General features: G+C 35.9%; 1 protein-coding gene across 1 annotated transcript; it reads left to right on the top strand.

The window, feature by feature from the left end:
* The first annotated feature begins 3,662 nt into the window (after positions 1-3,662).
* On the top strand, positions 3,663-4,067 carry LOC138887500 (uncharacterized). The gene has a single exon (XM_070169258.1). The coding sequence runs from the start codon at positions 3,663-3,665 to the stop codon at positions 4,065-4,067; it is 405 nt and encodes a 134-aa protein (XP_070025359.1).
* Positions 4,068-20,593: the final 16,526 nt, after the last annotated feature.

Below are 20,593 nucleotides of genomic sequence, written 5' to 3'. Positions count from 1 at the left end.
TTTAATTTAGCATACTATTAGCATAAATATTAGACGTAAAAACCAACCAAAAGATGATTGGAGGAGTAATTAAGAGCACTGCGCATCTCTAGTTTAGATAGGAATCCAATTCCCACTTCTAGCTCCCTGAGGATTCGATCCCGACCATCTCGAGTAAAAGCTGTTTCGACCGCTCTCGCCACTTTGTAGTGGTGTAAGGTTGTCTCCGATCAATGGGCACCCGGTACCTTACTCAACCGAGTACCAACATAACATATCTTTTCATGTCATACTATCATAGATAACTGAACAGAAAGACTGACGTGAGATAAGTAGAATACAACATGTGATACTAACTTATACACAAGACATACGGGCCTACATATACTGAACATAGGCCGATAAGGCCATACAATCTTTTACATACATGACATCTGTCTACAAGCCTCTAAGAATACATAATTTTCATAAAGGTCGGGACAGAGTCCCGCCATACCAAATCATACACGTCTAAATTATACTAACCAAACAAGCAACTCCGAAGCAAATGGAGCGTGCCAACATCTTCCGCTGAGCTGATAGCCTACTTGGAGGGCTTTCGACCTGTCTATCGGGATCTGCGGGCATGAAACGCAGAGTTCCCAAGCAAAAGGGACGTCATTACGAATAATGTACCGAGTATGTAAGCCACATAAATAAGTACATAACAGACATGGAAGAAATATAGAGTAAATGACTCAACCTGTAAGTTTGGATAATTATGTAAATCATGATATAATTATAGTGTCATGCATATGCGTATGAATGTCATGTCGTGCATTGGTACATCTTTAATAACATCATCAAGCCTCTAAAGGCATCCCATTATATCATCTCGGCCACTATGGACAAAATCATCAACGTATACCAGCTGATCAGATGGTGGTGCGTATATAACGCCGTAACCATTTCCCATATCCTATATATATATATATATATATATATATATATATATATATACATACATATATACGCATATATAACGCCATCTGGTCATGAGTTAATGTACATGTATAAATGAATGCAATGCATGAGAAGTACATCAATCAAATCTCTTGGAACGTCATAAGACCATTATACCTCTGATTAATATCATGAAATAAACTTTATCAACTTACGTATTTTTTGAGACCCATGAACAGACGATAGAATAATAATACATATGAGAATTCAAGAACATAGACACCTCTAATACTTCTATGTATAGAGTCTATGAAAGTTATACATTTGCTCGTTTCGTTGTATCATATGGATCATGCCAAAAGAAAGAAGGGATAGCCTTGACATACCTGAATCGATTCTCTTGACAATCCTCTAACACACATTAATTGTGACAAAATACGGAACAAGTCGTATGAAAAGCTCGAAGCATCAACACTGCTATGCAAAGAAAATGTTGGCTGAAACTTTTCCTTAAAGAATTTGCAGTAACGTTCTTATGCAAGGAAGTCTTGGTGGACGCTCTTTCTTAAGAGATTGGAAAATTAATATTTGGACTATGAATGTTACAAGAAATGAAAACCTTGGCTGAATTTTGTGCTTAAAGAGACTAGAAAATATTGTTTAATTATGAGTATTATCTTTAAGATTTGGATGAGCCCCACATTCCAAGCTAGGTGTCACTTTTCTTGGTCAAAATATGACACCTCTCCACCTTATTTAATTAGTCATTAGGTATATAAGAAAGGCTTGCCACGTAGGGGAGGGGTAAATCTTATCCCAAACTTATTAATTAATTACCCACTAATTTTAATTAATTAGGAAATCTTTCATTTCCCAATAATTAATCAATTATCTCAAATTACTTAAAATACTACTCAGTTTTAATACACTTTATGTACCATACTATCATGGTCATTGGGTACCTTGTATGTTACTAGTCCATAAATACCGGGTATTTTAGTTCGGGACGTATTTTATCCCAAAATGACAAACTTCGACGAATTTTTTTTTCCGATTCGCTTACCCTCACACCTTCACGAATTACTTATCACTTGTTTGAAATAACGTAGTACTTATAATCCCAAAATAAATCTCATTCCCGAACTTACGTCGATTAACTTACGATGAAACTTCAACGTACGAAAATGTGGGATGTAACATCTCATTTCCGAGATTTCATTAATTTATTTATGGCGTACTTTCACGTACGAAATATGAGGTATAACATTTATAATTAACTCAGAGTCCTAAAATTAGGGAAAGTCTAAATATTATAATTCTTTTTCTAAAAATTATTTTTTAAGGGGAGAAATTACTTTTTCAAGTATTTGATTGTTATATTATTTGAACAACCGAAAGCAATTGGAATTGAAAATTCAGTCAAAGTCAATCAAGTGACCGTTATTATTGTCCAAGTGAATTTGTGTGGCATTGGCATTTCATAATTATTTTATGGCTTTAAAAAGTTCTACTATTAGTTGGTTTCAAACTTCACCTAATGTTACATTTTTGTTCAACATTCTATGTTACTAATTTTATTTGATATTCTATTTTTTTAAGAAATAACTATCTTTAGGAGGACATAAAAATCTATTAATATTTCGGGGATATTTCGTCGTTCAATATTTAATATGAAATATTCGTAACTGAACTATTTTTTTCTACATGGATTTGTGAAGTAAATTTAAATCCCATACAAACTGAAGAAGAATAACTGAACGAAGTATATTGTTGTCCAAAGAGAAGAAGGCTACCATATGAAGCATATGTTGTCCAAGAAGTAGGCTAACGATAAAATCCCAAATTGTCCAAGAAGAAGTGGTTAACGATTTGACCCAAAATCTACTTTGTAGTAGGTTAGGTATATATATGTAATTTAAATTGAAAAAGAATTTCAGTCATATGTAATTTATAATTACATCCTTAAATTATACAAATATTTAAAATTATAAAAGTCAATTAATATTTTGGAAATATTTTAGTTGTTCAATATTTAACATAAATTATTCGTGCTTTTATTTATGATAATATAGATAGATAGATAATAACATTGCAATAAAAAACAGGAATTATATTTTTTCTGACAGAGAAGATTTTAAGTACATCCGAAGATCCATATACATCTTTCTTTATAATTCCTCGTCGAATAAAATCTTCCCAATCTATTTATTTTATTAAAGAAAATCCTTGTAGATTTTGTAGGCTGACAGAATAATACCCACCTTTTCTGATTGTTCTAAAAACTAAGTATAGCGAGAAGCTGAAAAAGCCAGTTAGGAATAGATGTACTTGACACAAAAAGATGATCTTTCTTCCTCTTAGCCTTATGTACGATGAAATTCAAAGTACTTTGACCCTTCCACGTTGGCTTGTGACCTTATTGTCTATCTTTGTCTGTAGATTAATCCCAAATAATGAAGCTCTATATCTGACCTCAGTACCAAAAAGAGAAAAGAAGAAAAAGGTACTTACATGCGATGAAGACGCCATGTATCAGAATTTGGATGGTGAGAAAGATTATGGAAGCAAGAGGAGTAATCCAGCAACTGCCCACAGTGCAATACAGAAGGACCACAACCAAGCAAATTTATTTGGGCATTCTGGGAAGCTACAACAAGGTGGCATGGAGAACCTTGATGTTTCACAATGAAGCTAGGCCCAAGGCAATATTCACTATGTGGATACAATGCCATGGGAGGCTAATGACAACAGATAGGCTTGCTAACTGGGGAGTCCAAGCAAACACAAGTTGTTACTTGTGTAATGAAATAGTTGAGTCACATGCACATTTGTTTGGTGAATGCAAATTCACTAACATAGTATGGGGAAGGCTTATGCAATGGATTCAAATCAATGTGAGTCCATCACTGTCATACACACAGAAGATGACATGGATAATAAAGCAAGCCAAAGGGAGATCATGCAAAACAAAAATTGTGAAAATAGTATACTCTGAGCATATACATGGGATATGGATGGAGAAAAACAACAGAATTTTTGGAGAGACAATGAAGACTGCAGAACAAGTGACAAGGGAAATAACATGCGTTTGCAACATAAGAGCTAAAGGAGGAATGAGGGAGAAGATGCAGCAGCTTATGTATTGAAAACAATGTACTAACTAGCCAGACATTTGATTAATGTCTTATGTACTGCTTATAAGGTAGGATAGAATAGAAACTTGTATAGACTAAGTGAGCCGAGAATGGTTCTACTGCTTTGTAATATTCTCTTTGGTGATTAATGGAAAACATAATTACCCAAAAAAAAAAAGACGCCATGTATCACGGAGAGCTGGGTAAATAGGTTGGAATGCACTTACAAAACATATATTAGAATTTTTGATTTAGTATTCTTGTTTCCCATTTAAGCATCACTTGTGTCAAATAACTTTTTGCTAAAAGATCAAATGCCAGCTCATATACTTATTTACGAATATTTTTAATCAATCCTCCGAGACTAGTGGAGCTTACCTACCTATAGGGGTATATGTTTTAACTCATCATTTTATTTCGTTTAATATATTCGTTGAAGAATTAAAGTGGACACATATAAATTCATGGCTGTACCTTCTCATCAATTTGTGCATACATCACATTGTTCAATAACACTAACATGTTCTTATTTGTTTTTAGCAAATTAAGTATGTGTGTAGTCTTTTAGCATTATCTACCAAGTTTTGGTAACAATGCGATTAAAATTTTAAACAAAAAAGTTCATTAAGAGAAATATTGAGCTTTCTAAAGTTTTTCTTAGTAACTTAAACCAGGTAAGAGTAGGATACCGTGTAGAAGAGCAGTAAGCCAATACAAGTTGTGACTGTAGAAGATTGTACATTAAGTTGTATTATTTGTATAGTTAGTGAAGTTAGTTAGAGGTTATTACTGTAGGTAGTCGGTTAGTTCTTTAGGTTTGTTTGTCTATATATAGTCTTTGTAAAGATACAGTTCATTCTGAGAAGAAGATAATGGAGATCTTCATTTTCTCTCTCGAATTCTCTCTCTGAAATTCCTCTCGTCCTCTCCCTCAAACATCCTCGCTGCTGAAGCTTCCAGCTATAGATGTTATCATGGTATCAGAGCCGGTGTCGTGAATCTCTGGTCACTGAATATCTTCAATTCTCTTCAATTTTATCATTGAATCATCTCTCTAGAGCTGAGTCTAAAACTAGGGTTCTGAGATTTGAGCTAATTTGTTGCAAAGCAGAGCATTTGTGCAACATTTTTGAGCTTATTTACAATCTCCATGGCAATTGGCTAGGAAACCAGTGCTACACCAGTTGGACTAACCACAGGATTTTTTGACGAGACAACTGCTCCCATTCGAGGCAATATCTTCCCTACAATTGATCATAACCATCCTCTATACCTATAACCAACTAACACTACAGGTAGCACCTTAATCTCCCTTCATTTAACTGGATCTGAAACTTATGCTATTTGGAGCAGATCTATGAGAATTGGACTGTTACGTAAATGTAAAATAGGTTTTGTTGATGGTAGATTCCCTAAATCTAGGTTTGAACAAGAGTTACATGATCAATGAGAAAAGGTAAACGATGTAGTGTTGTCTTGGATCATGAATGCTGGAAGACTAAGACTATTAAGCAGTGTAGTGTATGCCTCAAATGCTCACAAGGTATGAGAGGATTTGAAATAAAGGTTTGATAAAGTGAATGGTGCCAGAGTGCAATACCTGCATAATAAAATTCACTCACTTACTCAAGGCACAATGATTGTTACACACTATTTTTCTAAAATCAAGGACCTTTGGGATGAGTTTGATGCTATAGTGTCCTGTCCTAATTGCCCATGTCCTGAGTCAAGTAAATATCTCAAGCATTTTGAGTATCAAAGGTTAATGCAGTTTTTAACTGGTTTGAATGAGTCCTACAACCAAGCAAGGAGTCAGATCACAATGATGTATCCTACTCCATCTGTAAATAAGGCATTCTCCATGATCATAGATCAAGAGAGCCAAAGGAACTTGGCTAATTTCACATAAACCTCACAAGTCACCGAGGCAATAGAAAGCACTGCCTTGTTCAGTAATAATAGGGGAAACTATACCGGTTCTAACTTCAAACCTGGACCAAAAAAATATACATGTGTGTGAGTACTGTCATCTGAAAGGTCATACTAAAGAAAACTGTTATAAACTAGTTGGATATCCACCGGATTTCAAGTCTAAAAGGAGAGGAGGAGCAACTGGAATTATTAATTCCTATGCAAATCAAGCTGGCTAGATGACAACTTTTACAGGAGATGTAACATGTGGAGAAAATGGTCCTGTCAACAATACTAGCAAACTTGGGCAACACGCACCTGTCAGGGGAGGATTCACTTCTATGACATTATCAGCAGGTCAGCAACAAGCTCCTTCAACCTTCTTCACACCAAAGCAGTATCAGCAGATCATTCAAATGCTCAGTAAGGGATCAGATGAAAGACCCTCAACCAAGTCAGCAGCTGCAGGTACAGAAACAGATTCTGTATCTGTCTATAGTGATAGAGAATGGATTGTAAATATAGGTGCTTCTAATCACATGACCTCTAGCTTACAAATGTTGAGGGCATACAAATTAGTACCAAAATCAGACATGAATAATGTGCATTTACCTACAGGAGGGGTGACATCAGTTACACACACAGGATTGGCTTCTGTGTTTAAGAATCAAAATATATCTAATGTGTTGTATATACCTGAGTTTAAGTTCAATCTTCTCTCAGTATTCAAACTCACTAAAGAACTGAAATGCTTGGTATTGTTCTTTCCTGACTTTTGCATCTTCCAGGACCTCTTCAATGGACATGTAAAGGGGATTGGTAAGGAGAAACATGGAATATATGTGTTATAGGAGAAGTAAGTGAAAACATCATGTCAGGACTCTAAACAACAAGTGAATAACATAGGTTCTATTAATATGTAACGACCCGACTGGTCGTTTTGAGCAATTTCACCCGGTTTGGCAGTTTGAGGTCACGAGCAGCTTCATAATATGTGTATTAACTTATGTGCAAGGTTGAATTCAGTTAACAGATGATTCAGAATCAATTTGAAGAAGGAAACTAGTTTTGGAAGTTTAAACGGTGAGAATTTGACCGGAATTGGACTTTTGAGTAAACGGCCCCGAAATGGGTTGTGCGTGATCTCAGTAGCTTTGTATGATAATTTTGGATGTAGGCGCACGTCAAGATTCAGATTTGGAGGTCTGTAGGGTAATTTGAGGCATTTCGGTGAAAGTTGGAAAAGTTGAAGTTTGGAAAATGGAGAAGTTTGACCCATAGTTGACTTTGGTGATATCGGGGGAAAAATGCAATTTCGAGAGCTGGGCAGCTCCGTATTGTCATTTGGTACTTGTCTGCAAAATTTGACGTCATTCCGGGTTGGTTTGATAGGTTTCGGCACGAGTTTTGAAAGTTAGAAGATTGGAAAGTTCCTAAGTTCGATCCATGGTGTGATTCGTCGTTTCGGCATTGGTTGATGAGATTTGAGACCTTGAGCGAGTCCGTGTTAGGTTATATGACTTGTTTGCGTGTTTAAACGGGGTCCCGGGGGCCTCGGGTGTGTTCCGGGTGGGCTACAGGTCATTTTTCCCATTGTTTGGACTGTTGTTTTCTGCTTCTAGTGTTCTTCTTCGCGATCGCGAACAGCCTTTCGCATTGGCGATGTATTGTTGCTGGCTACCTCAAAATCCTTCTTCGTGTTCGTGAAGCTCTGCCTTTTCCTTTATCGTGTTTGTGTCCCCCCTCAAGCGAGTTATGCCGTTCCACTCTTCGCATTCGCGTACTAGTTCACGCGTTCGCGAAGGGCAGTCTCTGGGCCATAAGATTTTCCTTCTTTGCGTTCGCGATAAGCAACCTGGGCAGCCTTCACTTCTCTTCTTCGTGAATGCGATCCTTCTTCCGCGTTCGCGATGCATAAAAACCTGGGCGGACAGAATATAATTCCAAATCGAGGGTTTCACCATTTTCATCATATCTTGACTTGTGGAACTCGGTTTTGAGCGATATTTTGAGGATTTTTCACACAAATCGATTGGGTAAGTGTTCTTCACCTAGAATCTAACATATTCCATGCTTTTGTCTTCATTTTCATCATTTAAATTGTGTTTTGAGTTGAGGAAAATGTTGGTTTTGAAAGAAAATTTCTAAAATGAAAATTCATGATTTGAGGGACCAAATGGTATCGGAATTTGATAAATTTTGTATGTTTGAACTCGTATCGGAATGGGTATTCGATTTTTATAAAATTTGTCAGGTTCCGAGGTGCGGACCCTGGGTCGAATTTTGGACCGAGTTTTGGATTTGTTTTTAAAGATTGAGACTTTATGATCCAGAATAGTTTTTTTATGTGTTTTATTTGTGCTTTGAAGTTAATTTTGTTAGATTTTAGTCGTCCAGAGGTCTTTTCACCCGAGGAGTGCATTTTAGAGTATCATTTTGTCATCTTTGAAGTAAGTATCTTGTCTAACCTTGTGTGGGGGACTTCCCCTTAGCATTTGAGTCTTCTATGCTAATTGTAGTCCGTGCACGCGAGGTGACGAGTGTGTGCTCGGACTTATTTGTGGGAAATTTGCCTTTAAGATTCTTAGTTCCTTATTCATTAAGTGGGAAGTTTTCCGATATGATTGGGTTTCCTAATTGCTTGTTTTACCTCAATATGCTCCATATGATGTTGTTAGCCTTCCTCTAACTCTTACTTGTTACTTGACCCTTATTTGCCTTAATTGAAGTGACTGCCTTCCTTATTGTTTTGATACTTCTTGATTGTGAGTTCCTCTATGACTTTGTGCAAATATATAGTTATCACGTGCTTATTACGTTTTCTTGTCTTGTTAAGGTTATTGTGTTTCTTGGTTTTTCCGTGATCCTTATTTTGTACTATTCATGCTTAAATTGACGATTATTCATGTTGAACAAAACTTATGATATTCTCTTGGTAATTGACCATTGTTGAGTATTGACTCGACTTGAGATCTATATTGCGAAGCAAACTGTTGAAACAAAATTAGTTATTGTTGATTCTCTTGCCGGGATGTTATTGTTTCTACTGTTGATTTCCTTGCCGTGATGTTATTGTTTCTATTGTTGATTCCCTTGCCGGGATGTTATTGTTTCTATTATTGATTCCCTTGTCGGGATGTTATTATTTCTATTATTGATTTCCTTACCGGGATGTTATTATTTCTATTGTTTGGGTGAGGAATAGTGTAAAGCACGAAGGGTGATGTCGTGCATGATATTGTGAGTGAGTGTTAATGCATGAAGAGTGATGTCGTGCCGATATTGTGAGTGTAAAATCACGAAGGGTGATGTCGTGCCACATTATTGAGAGTAAAAGCACGAAGGGTGATGCCGTGCTACATTATTAAGAGTAAAAGCACGAAGGGTGATGCCATACCACATTATTGAGAGTAAAAGTACAAAGGGTGATGTCGTACCATGATTATAAGAGAGTAAAAGCACGAAAGGTGATGCCGTGTCATTTCTGTTGATTTCTATGGTGAGGATGAGAGTAAAAGCACGAAGGGTGATGTCATGTGCTTGTTACTATTTTTACTATTTCTGTTTGTTCCAAAGTTGATATTTACCTTTCTTCTCTACTTACTTACTGTCAGCATTTGATGTTCCCCTCAATATTTTTTCCCGTCCCGTTGAGTTATAAGTAATATCGTGATTTAAAATAAAGAAATTTATACTACGCTGATTTGTATGATCTTTTTAATTAATTTGAACTCGCCGTAATTATATATATATATATTTCAAAACATCAAATTTCAATAATTGTTACATTTTTAATTCAATTAGTTTCTCCATTAAATCTCCTTAAACCGTCTGAGTTATTTTTTACTTAAAAAGGAATTTCTACTAAGTTGTAATTTATTCAAATCTCATGATAAAGGTAATAATTCATTTGATGTCATATTTTAATTGAAAAGGGAACTTTCTTCACTCAAATGATTTATGAAAATAACTTCATCTTTTCTTGCTGAACCAAAGTCTATAAGTGGTATACTTATAGACTTATAGACGTATTTTAGTTTCTTAATTGGTTTAGAAGTTATACTCTACTTTATGTTATATAAATGAGACTCCTTGAACATCTTAATTGCATTGGTTGTGGACCCTATGAACTGAGTAACATGAGAATGTTATTGTGCAAAGTGAGATAGAAACACGTGGGCACAAGGTGCCAGGTGTGCTAAAGGTTTGGAAGTTGAGGTTATGATATGAGTGTCACGACCCGAATTTCTCACCCTCGGGAGTCGTGATGGTGCCTACTCATTGGAGCTAGGCAAGCCAAATGCTATAAATTCATTACCCTTTTTATTAAGCATTTTCAATAGTTCAATATAATAGGTGATCAAACAGCGGAATAATTAAAATAACCAGAATTGCGGAAGACAAAAACTTAATAGTTTAACAAAACATTGTTACATGAATCCGAAATACAACACTACCCAGAATTTGGTATCACAAAGTCACGGACCGTATACAAATACTACAAATAAAGTCTGAATAAAAATACACGAATCTGTCTTTGAATAAGTAAAAACAGAAGGAAATGATAGAAGGAGATGCCAAGGCCTGCGGACGCCTGCAGGACTACCTCGGGTTGCCTGTTGGACTGAAGGCAGCAACCTCACTACGGTCATAAAGCTATAGCACCGGGATCTGCACACAATGCAGAGTGTAGTATCAGCACAACCGACCCTATGTGCTGGTAAGTGCGTAGCCTAACATCGGTGAAGTAGTGACGAGGCTAGGACCATACTACCAAATAAACCTGTGCAGTTGAATCATATACAACGGAAAAATAAAAGCAGATAAATACAGCTAAAGATGGGAGGGGAAAACATGCTGCGGGGAGTATAAGATAACAACGGAATACCTAAGAGGAATTGTCACACCTCCTTTTTACACACCCGAGGGGTATATAGGAGTTTTTCCAATTAAAGTTACATTATTCGAAATGGGATTATTTTATTTTATTCAGAGTCTCCATTTGGAATAGTTTATTTGGTGTCCCAAGTCACCGGTTTATTTTAAATTCCAAATCGAGGAAATTTCGATTTTTATTTAAAGGTCTGTGAACCAGAAATTCTCGATAAGGAATTCTGTTAACCCGGGAGAAGGTGTTAGCCATTCCCGGGTTCCGTGGTTCTAGCACGGTCGCTTATTGATTATTACTTTGCTTAAATTATTTAACTACTCATTTTAGGACCTATGTGCATTTACCTTTTCATCGCTTTTAATCACTTGATTATTCGTAATTAAAGAATTGAGTGACGCATACGTATACTCATTTCCCTTTGGCGCGTCAAAAATCATGTCACGCGAACATGTCCACAATTAATAATGCTTTGTTTATTTTATTAAGAAGAGTTTGGTTGAAGTTGCACGAATGCATCCCTCGGGTTATTTTTTAGAATTAAATTCGCAATTATGTTAGACGAACGTATACATAATCATAATACTAATCTAAATCGAGCCTAACGCAAACTACGATTATTTAGGGTTATTTTAAAACTAGGTTAATATTTATATGAGGGCCATGAGTTAAGGGGTTTTGTTTGGTGTGACACACCTCAATTGATTTCAAAAGAAATGTATTTAATTAAGGCATTCTAAGGATGTTCTTGTTAAACTAACTTAAGCTTAACATGAAAGCTATTGATTATAAATAAGTTTTGGGGTACATGCATTGGACCTTTAATTAATTTTGGATAAAGGGAATTGGGCCAGCAGTGATAGGTTATTTAGTCAGGGAGCGTTGAAGGTGCAATGGCTTGGAAATCAGCCCAAAACGAGGAACCTCCAAGGCCATCGTTACATTTAACCTTAAATCAGGTCTGCCCAGATTGGGCTTATAATAGGCGACCCAATTATGGATATTGATTAGCTGGATCCATATACCCTTTACTTTTAACCAACATTTACATATTTGTAACAATTAAAATCAAATATGCTTTTAAAAATAAAAGTCATGATATGCAACATAATTCTAATACATCAATTGATTACACGTTCAACAGGGATTAAAGACTAAAACGTGATACTATTACTGAAAATTAATTAATTTGAACAAAAAATTATTCATGACAAAAAAGGTTTCTAGACTAACTCAAAGTCTGGGCCTATGGACTAGGCCCAAACCATCCGAAACTAATCTTTCATTGGGCTAGGAATTCAGCCTCCCTTTTATTTCATTAAACAATATAATTAAGTCCTTAATGCATCAATACTATGCCAGATTTATTACAGCAACACAAACAAAAGTAAGAAAGAAATCTTTTCCAGAAGTTCATGAGTATGTTACATGAGAGACTGTTAATAAATGAACTACTAGTGTTAAATAAAACTAACTCTATTACATTTTTTGGTAGCCTAACTAATCCCTTGCCTCTTTTGGACATGATTTGTCCATCACAACCCTGGCTTCCTCCAATAAAGAGCATCAGATTCATCCACACAATAAAGCTCTAAATTTCAGCTTCTAAACCTGCTGATTTGGCCAACTAATGACCAAATCTGCAGGAGACAGCTTATGACCAAGACAGAAACAAAAACCTTTAAGTAAAAAAAAATAAAACACTCGTTTAAGTAGAAAAATGAGAAGTCAATTTAACAACATAACTGTTTGCAGGAATCATAAGGCTACAAAGTATTCAAACAAGCTGCTCATATTAAACCAAAATAGAACTTATATGAGAAGATGTGGGAATTAAAAACTTTTAACACAACATTTACATTCAATCCTAGAATCTGGGCAATTTTAAAGAACATTTTTCTATACTATTGAAGTGCATATAAAAAACAAGAAAAGTTGATGAAGAAAGTGAACACACATTAACTTCTACTATTGAATCATACATCCATACACACATAGACATGAAGAGCTTCAGATTTGCACAAATAGATTCATTCTCATAGTTAGAGTGTGGTTACATACCTAGAGATGATTCAAAAGAAAGACCAAATAAACGTCAATAAAATAACTGAACTTCCCAAAAGAAAGTGAGCAACAACAAACAGCAAACAACAACCAAAACAGATCCAAGTTTAGCCCCCAAGCCCAGCTTTTAAAACTCAGAGATTTCAGCTAAAGAAAACCAGGAAAGATCTTCTACTTTAAGTCATCTTTTCAGCTTGTAGGAAAACCAATTTCTAAAATTTTTCCGAGACCTAATCTTTTTAGAAGAGGAAAGAATGATTTTTGTGCAGTAAATTGATGCTACAAGCTATTTTTAGATTTTTTTCCAGGCAAAGAATAATGCTCAATCTGTGTGTTTTTTAGAATGTAATGGCCTACATATATAGGCCGCCTAAGGAGGGTATATCTTGGGTATATTCCTTATTCTAAACCTCTAAAAATAGTACAATACAGTTGTCCTTCTTATCCTAATTCAGCATCTTATGTAACAGCTAGGACAACTGTACATTTCTAAGAAGTTTCTGATTTCTTAGCCTAAGTGGAAATCCATTTTTTTACCCTTTAAGTTACTGATTATTTCAGTTCTATCCTAAACTTTTCAGGTTCAATTGAGTCCCTAAAGTTTCTATTGGTTTCAAATTATGACAAACAAGGGCAAGCCTAGAAAGGATTGAAGATTTGAATCAAAGGTGTCTAAAAGAACAAGTGGCTGCAATTAATTAGAAAAAACAAAGATATTTAACTAATTAATCCTAACAATACTGAATTATAATATCTATGGTGTCTATAAATAAACAGAATCACAAAAACTAAAAGACCTTAAACCAATTTGAAACTAACAAGAAAGAAACAGTTACACCTAATTAATCTAACTCATGCAATTGCCCAATAAAACTTAAACATGCTTCGACCAATTTACTAAACAAGACAAATAATTAAACTAAATAGTCGTGAAATAAAGAAAAGAAAAAAATCAAAAAATAAAAATCCTAAAATATGCAGCTAATGGAAACAATTAACATAAAAACAAAACAATTAAAACAAGGTAAAAGTAAAAAAGAAAAAAAAGAAATTACCTAAAATTGGATTCTGTCATGAACTCGGCCAAACTTCATAAGGCTAAATGAACTTTAATCACCAACAATCGACTATTCTTAACAAGGACAGTCGACTAATAGATATTTTGGTTCATTTGACCAAACACTGATCAACAGAAGAAGAAAGAAAAAATTAGAGTTTTTTCGGAATCTGAAATTTAAAATTCAACCAGCTTGAGGGTGATTCGAGGAGGGCTAAGGGTGGTTTGGGGTTTAGATGGGGGCAAATATTATAAGGTGTGAATTTGGAGTGATTTGGAACAGTTGGGGTTTTGGCCGTGATTTTTGATTTAAGATTAGAAGATCTAGGATGGGATTCGAGGGAGGAGGGTTGGAAATTTGGAGTGAGGAGGTTATGCGGATTTCATGGTGTAATTTTGGGGAGGTTTGGTATACCGGCACCGCCATGGGCAATTTCCGATGAGTGGTTGATGGCGGAGCCGACGAGGGAATCCTAGGCGGTTAGGGTTTCTTTTGAGAGAGAGATGAAGATGAAGACTGAAGGGGTTAGATGGGGGGGGGGGTTTCTGAGGTTCGGACAGTTATATCTAAATGAGGGTGGAGTTCCCAACCGTTAGATCATCAAAGATCAACGGTTGGGATGGATCACGGCATAAAACGGGGTCGTTTTGAAGGGTAGTGACTGGACTGGGTAAAAAGGATTTGGGCTTGGGTTTGGGTAAGATTTGGATGGGTTTGGGGCAATTTTTGGCTGGTTTGGTTATTTTAAAATCAGTCCAATTCCAAAAATTCAATCTTTGAAATACCCTATTTTATTCCTTTTCTTTTCTCTTTTTCTCCCTTTTTTAATTAAAAATCCTAAAAAATAAATTCCTAAATTATCTAAATTGTAAAATTAAACCAATTATCTAATTATAAAAATTATAAACATCACTTAATTCTAAATTAAAAGAGAAAAATCAATAAACTAAAAATTAAAAGACAAAAATGTAAAAACGAGCTATTTTTGTGATTCTCAAATTTCTATAAAACAAATTATTATTGATTAATCCTAAAAATATAAAAACAAATCCTAAATACAATGCATGGTATTTTTGGTATTTTTCATGATTTAAATAAAACTTAAACATGCACAAAAATGCAAATAATTAAATAAAATTCTACAAAAATTCCTAAAATGACAAATAATTAACAGAAAACCTATTTTCTTGGGATTTTTTAGGAGTATTTCGTATAGGAAAAAAATCACATGCTCACAGCTGCCTCTCTTTGCTCGTAAACACGATGAATTTTCGGGTAAAGACAAAAATGAGCATTTATGAGCGATTTTTGCACGTTTGAAACTGCGTGAGAAGCATCTTGGAAAAAGCCTGACCGAACCTTGCTTCATAAGTTACCTACATATCCTTAGCTATAAAGGAATCAGGTCAGTGTAGTTCTGGAACTTTTGGTAGCTGGGACTACCTGGAACTGTGATTTCACTACTGTTGCTGCTGTTTCTGCTTGCTGAACTCCTTATTACACCAAAATGAAAGATGAAACGCTAAACTATCTAGGCCTATCAACTACGAGTTACAAGATTCCTATCTATAAACCTTTTGAAGCTTGATCTTGAGTCTTGGATGGTTCTTCCTGCAGACTCCGACCTAAATCTTGATGTTCGTTAGTTGCAACCACTAGCTCATCTTCTTCAGCTTTTCAGATCAAGGCGGGACATGCAAAGCTTATGACTTCAACCATGGCTTGGGCAGTCCGCATCTTTTCTCCGCATCTACACTCAGAGTTCAACTTCTTTTCTTGTTCCTTCTTTTCTTTTATTTGGTTTGAGACTTCTTCTTTTGGTCACCTCAAATCTTGTGCCTCACGGTAAAAACCTGTTCAGGCGCCGAAGCAAACAAATGAACGAAATTTTCTACCCCAGTTTTCACTAGGAAAATTTTACGAGTTATTGCAACAAAATCTAAGTTATTTCTTTATTGAAAGCAATAAAATCAAGATTGTGTATCCCTGGGAAAAGAGATTAGGGAGTGGAGCCCTATATCTATAATGCAATCAACTAAGGATTGGGGGCCCTAAATTGGAAAAATTGCCAGGTTATGCTGGTAAAATGGTCGAGTTATGCCGGAAAGGTAGGAATGTCCTCGGGTTATGCCTGGGTGATCCAAGGGTTATGCCGAGGAGGTCCACAAGTTATGCCGGGAAAGGTCGTCGGGTTATGCCAGAAAAAGGAAAAGGTCCTTGGGTTATGCTGGGGAGGTCCACGGGTTATGCCGGGAAAGGTCATTGGGTTATGCCGGAAAAAATAAAAAGGTCCTTGAGTTATGCCGGGAAGATCCACTGGTTATGTCAGGAAAGTCATCGGGTTATACCGGAAAAGAAAAAGGTCATCGAGTTATGCCGGGGAGGTCCACGGGTTATATCGCGAAAGGTCATCGGGTTATGCCGGAAAAGAAAAAGGCCCTCGGGTTATGCCGGGAAAGGTCATCGGGTTATGCCGAAAAAGAAAAGGTCCTCGGATTATGCCGGGGAGGTCCACGGGTAATGCCAGGAATCAACTAGGGAGTGGAACCCTGTAATGGAAAAGATTACCAGGTTATGCTAGGAGCGATTAGGGAATGAGACCCTATATTGGGAAAACGTAGCTAGAGATTGGAGGCCCTATGCTACCATGGTTTTGAATTTTATTCTTCTTTCTTTTATTTTACTTTTAATACTTTATTCAAGAGAATGCATGAAGAGTTTTAAAGGGACTTCCCTTTTTGGGTTAACTTCCGTTGTAGGACTATTTTGGTCTCCGCACCTTGCTTTTATTGCACCTGCTTCTGGCGAGGTGGTTTTGGATTGAACCTGTTTTTCAATCAAAGAACAATTTGTCAGTTTGAAATGGTGGTTGTTTTTGTGGCCTTGAGTGTTTTGATCTCGGCCCAAGTCTTTTGATGAAATCCTTTACTGCTCGCTAGCTTTCTGGAGACCGATTTCTCTTCTAAAACCAAGTATCTTGACTTTTCCAAAATTTCACATGATAGTTGACCCGTGTGCGGCTTTGGCTTTTCTTATTTTGCCTTTATGGGTGCTAGATTTTGGATTTCTTTCCTTTTCAATAATTTTGACTCTGGATCATCGGCCATTATGGCCAGTCGAGATCGACTTGATGCACCTGCTGAGGCAGGGTGCCTTTACTTGAACTTGGCTTTTTCTAAGCAGAAAACTGTAAAACCAATCTTGCCATCTTTTCTTTGTATTAGTTTCAGAGGAGGATTAAACCGAAAGGGATTCAAAGAAAAGTAGAGAAAGGACAGGAAAATGAATTTAAAGAGAAACGTCCCTTTCGGGGGAGGGAAGAAGGACTTATCTGGAGTGCATGCAGACTTCAATAGGCATGACATGCTTCTTGGACTGGATACCCAATTTGTGAAACTATCCAACTTCTCATAAACCCATTATGACCCGTGTTTTGAAACCGGGAAACCTTGCCAGGACTCTTTCAATGCCAATGGTTGTAAGGGATTCCTTATTCTCCATAAATGACGCCCTTTGCGGGTTTTCGCGAATTGACCTTAATGACGTCCAAATCCACTACTAAAAAGTAAATGGACACGGTTGCATGCAATATAATTTACCCAACTATGAGTCGGGGTCGAATCCCACAGAGAACAATACGTAGGCGATTAGGAATCTAAGAGAATTATCACTTGTTATGCAATGCCAAACACTTAGAATTGGTTTGAGAAACTGTTTCTACCTAAATGCGGAAATGTAAACTAACCTAGAAAGCAAGTAAAATGATCAATGGCTACAAGTATGAATGCATCGGGAATTACACTCAAGGAACGATACAATGTATTTCAAGATTTTAGAAATATGAGCGAGTTTATGTTAATTAGCCACGAATAATAATTCTTAATTATCTTCTTCTGAAGACTAACAAGACTTCCTAATTGAATTAATGCTAACCTAATTAAGAGATTAAGCACGCCCGGAATGGCTACAAGTAGTTCAATCCCATCTCTAGGTTGAATCTATAAAATGAGGGTTAAAGCCTCAAGTTCTTGGTAATTAATCTTTCCCAACCCCAAATTATCTTTTCTAATATTAATTCGGAGTTAATGGGCGAGTCCTAGGGTTAGCTAATCCCTTTAAAAACAATAAAGAACAAGAATAATTAAAGTAACAATAACTCACTTCATAAAAGGATAAAAATCATTCAATACATAAGCACAACAAGGTATTTAATCCATACTTTAAATATGAATATTTCCATAAACAAGATTCAAGTGTTGAATAAAATACTGCACACATAGATATACAATACAAAGCAAGGAAATGAAGAAAGCAATATAAATGGGTAAGAAATCCTTAACCACAAGCTTGAAATCTTCAAAACCCAAGTGTATGTGCAAACCCTAGCTTCCAAAACTTGTAATTCTCTTGTATATGGAACTAAAAATAAGCAAAAGATTCTTTACAATGAGCTAAGTCGGGTATTAAATGGTTTGGGGCCAAAAAATGTGAAATTCCAGAATTGCCTAGGTCTGATGCTCGATTTTCGCTTTTGCGAACAAAGGTTCGCAATTCCCAACTATGCCTATACTGCTTCCCTTCGCATTTGCGATGAGTACTTCGCATTTCCGATGGTTGACTGCTTGAGTTGACTTCGCATTTGCAAGTCTTCTTCGCATTTGCGAAGACTGCGTAAATCAACTTCCTTCGCAATTCCCACATTTTCCTCGCAATACCCAAGACTGTCATCTTCGCATTTCCCAGGCTTTTGTCGCAATTGTGACCACTGAGGGCATTGCGCAGATTTTCCTCTTTTTAGCTTCTTTTTGACTTGTTTCACTTGGTTTCTTCAACATCACTTCTAAATCACATAGAACCTGTAATATAGAAGTAAATGACATTAAACATGTGATTTTATCACATCAACCATAGTAAAAATATAGGCTTAAATACAAGATAAGTTGGTAAAATACCAACTTATCAAACCCCTAAACTTAAACTATTGCTTGTCCTCAAACAATGAAAGCGACAAAATCTCCTCCCAAGTATTTAACTCAACATTGCATCCTTATCATGCTAAGCCAAAAAGGTCTACTATAAGCACAAATGCATGACTTCGATTGGTACCAACAATTAAACCAATGCATATGAATTACCGAACACTTTTCATGAACTTCATTACATTTCAAATGCCCAAGCACTATGCAAATCAAAGTAGCAAATCAAGTCATGACACTAAAGTTTCAAAATTTGCCTCTCTATCACAATTATGATTCTTCGGTCATTTCTTCCAATTAAAAATGGGATTCAATTCACAACTCAAATTTCATGTGCCCTCACATTTAAGAGAGGATCCCACACTCATAAATCTTAATTCAAAACACAAATGGGATATCAAGTGGAAAGAATTAACTCTCTCTCAAAAAGATGTTCAAATGTATATAAGTAGTGCCATAGGCTTGCCCTTTATGTATTCCTCCACTAATGTAGACAACTTGGTTCAAAATCAACTAGGACTTAAAGGGTTATAGTTTAGGCTTTTGGGTAAGGTGGGACACAAATTTGGTTAGAGTGACTCAAAACCTCCCCAAGCACTACAACATTTACAATCAAAGTCCACTTCCTTCGAAAACGTTCTCCATCCTTTTTCACTTTTCATTCCACACTCAGTCTTCCCTTTATTCACAACTTCTTATCATTTTATTCTATATTTTTTTCTTTCCTTTTCAAAATCAAGCAAGGTTTCACTTTTTTTCTACCTTCCACCTTTTTAAACCACTTCCATATCACAACTTTTCCAACATTCACCCCAAAACTTAGGCTTTTAGCCTATGTTTACACTTTTAAAGTACTTAGGGAGGTAGGGTGCCAAAAGCTAGATCAACAAAAAATAAAGGATTAAAGCTTGTAACATGGTTGACAAAGAACAAGGTTAAAGGCTCAAAATAGGTTGACTAGGGAAAATATTCAAGGGTAGGAAATTTAAGTTACAATAGCGGTCCAAGGAAGACCTAATATCATTTTTCAAACCAAGTTAGTCTATGATTTTGCCTTGAAGCACATTCCAGGAAAGTTCTACACTACAAGAAGTGCAAAAGAACGCACAATAAATCTCACCACAGATGGCACATGAACACTCAAGTGGAATACAAATCCAAAATCCAATTGAAACCAATGACTCAAAGAGGTTACATATACCATAGGAAGCTATTTAGTGAATTAAAGAGCCAAAATTTGAGTCTAAAAGTCATGACATCTCTATTTCAATTATTTTTCTTTTTTAACAACCAAAAATTCATATGCCGAGGTTTAAATCATGTTAGTACCAAGCAAGACACAACTTAGTTAATGGGCACAAACTCCAACCCAAACCATTTATTCTTCCTAATATTAACATAGCTATATCTAAACTGCAAGACTAATTCCCTTAAGAAAGTTGTCTATCTATCCATCATCGGGAAAAATCGACAAAAGTTTACTAACATTTACCCGGTTCAAGAAGAAAATTAGCATCCTTGGAAAAAGAACCATGGTATAAAGAAAACCAAGGATATCTCCACTAACATAAAACATTCTATATATAAAATTTTTTTAAGAAGCTAATAACCAAAATTAAGAAGTTAATAAACATCAAGTAA

The sequence above is a fragment of the Nicotiana sylvestris genome, chromosome 3 (assembly GCF_000393655.2).
Source record: "Nicotiana sylvestris chromosome 3, ASM39365v2, whole genome shotgun sequence".
Classification (NCBI taxonomy): Eukaryota; Viridiplantae; Streptophyta; class Magnoliopsida; order Solanales; family Solanaceae; genus Nicotiana; species Nicotiana sylvestris.
The sequence above is the reverse complement of the archived record's forward strand: the minus strand, read 5'-3'. Positions and strand labels throughout refer to the sequence as shown.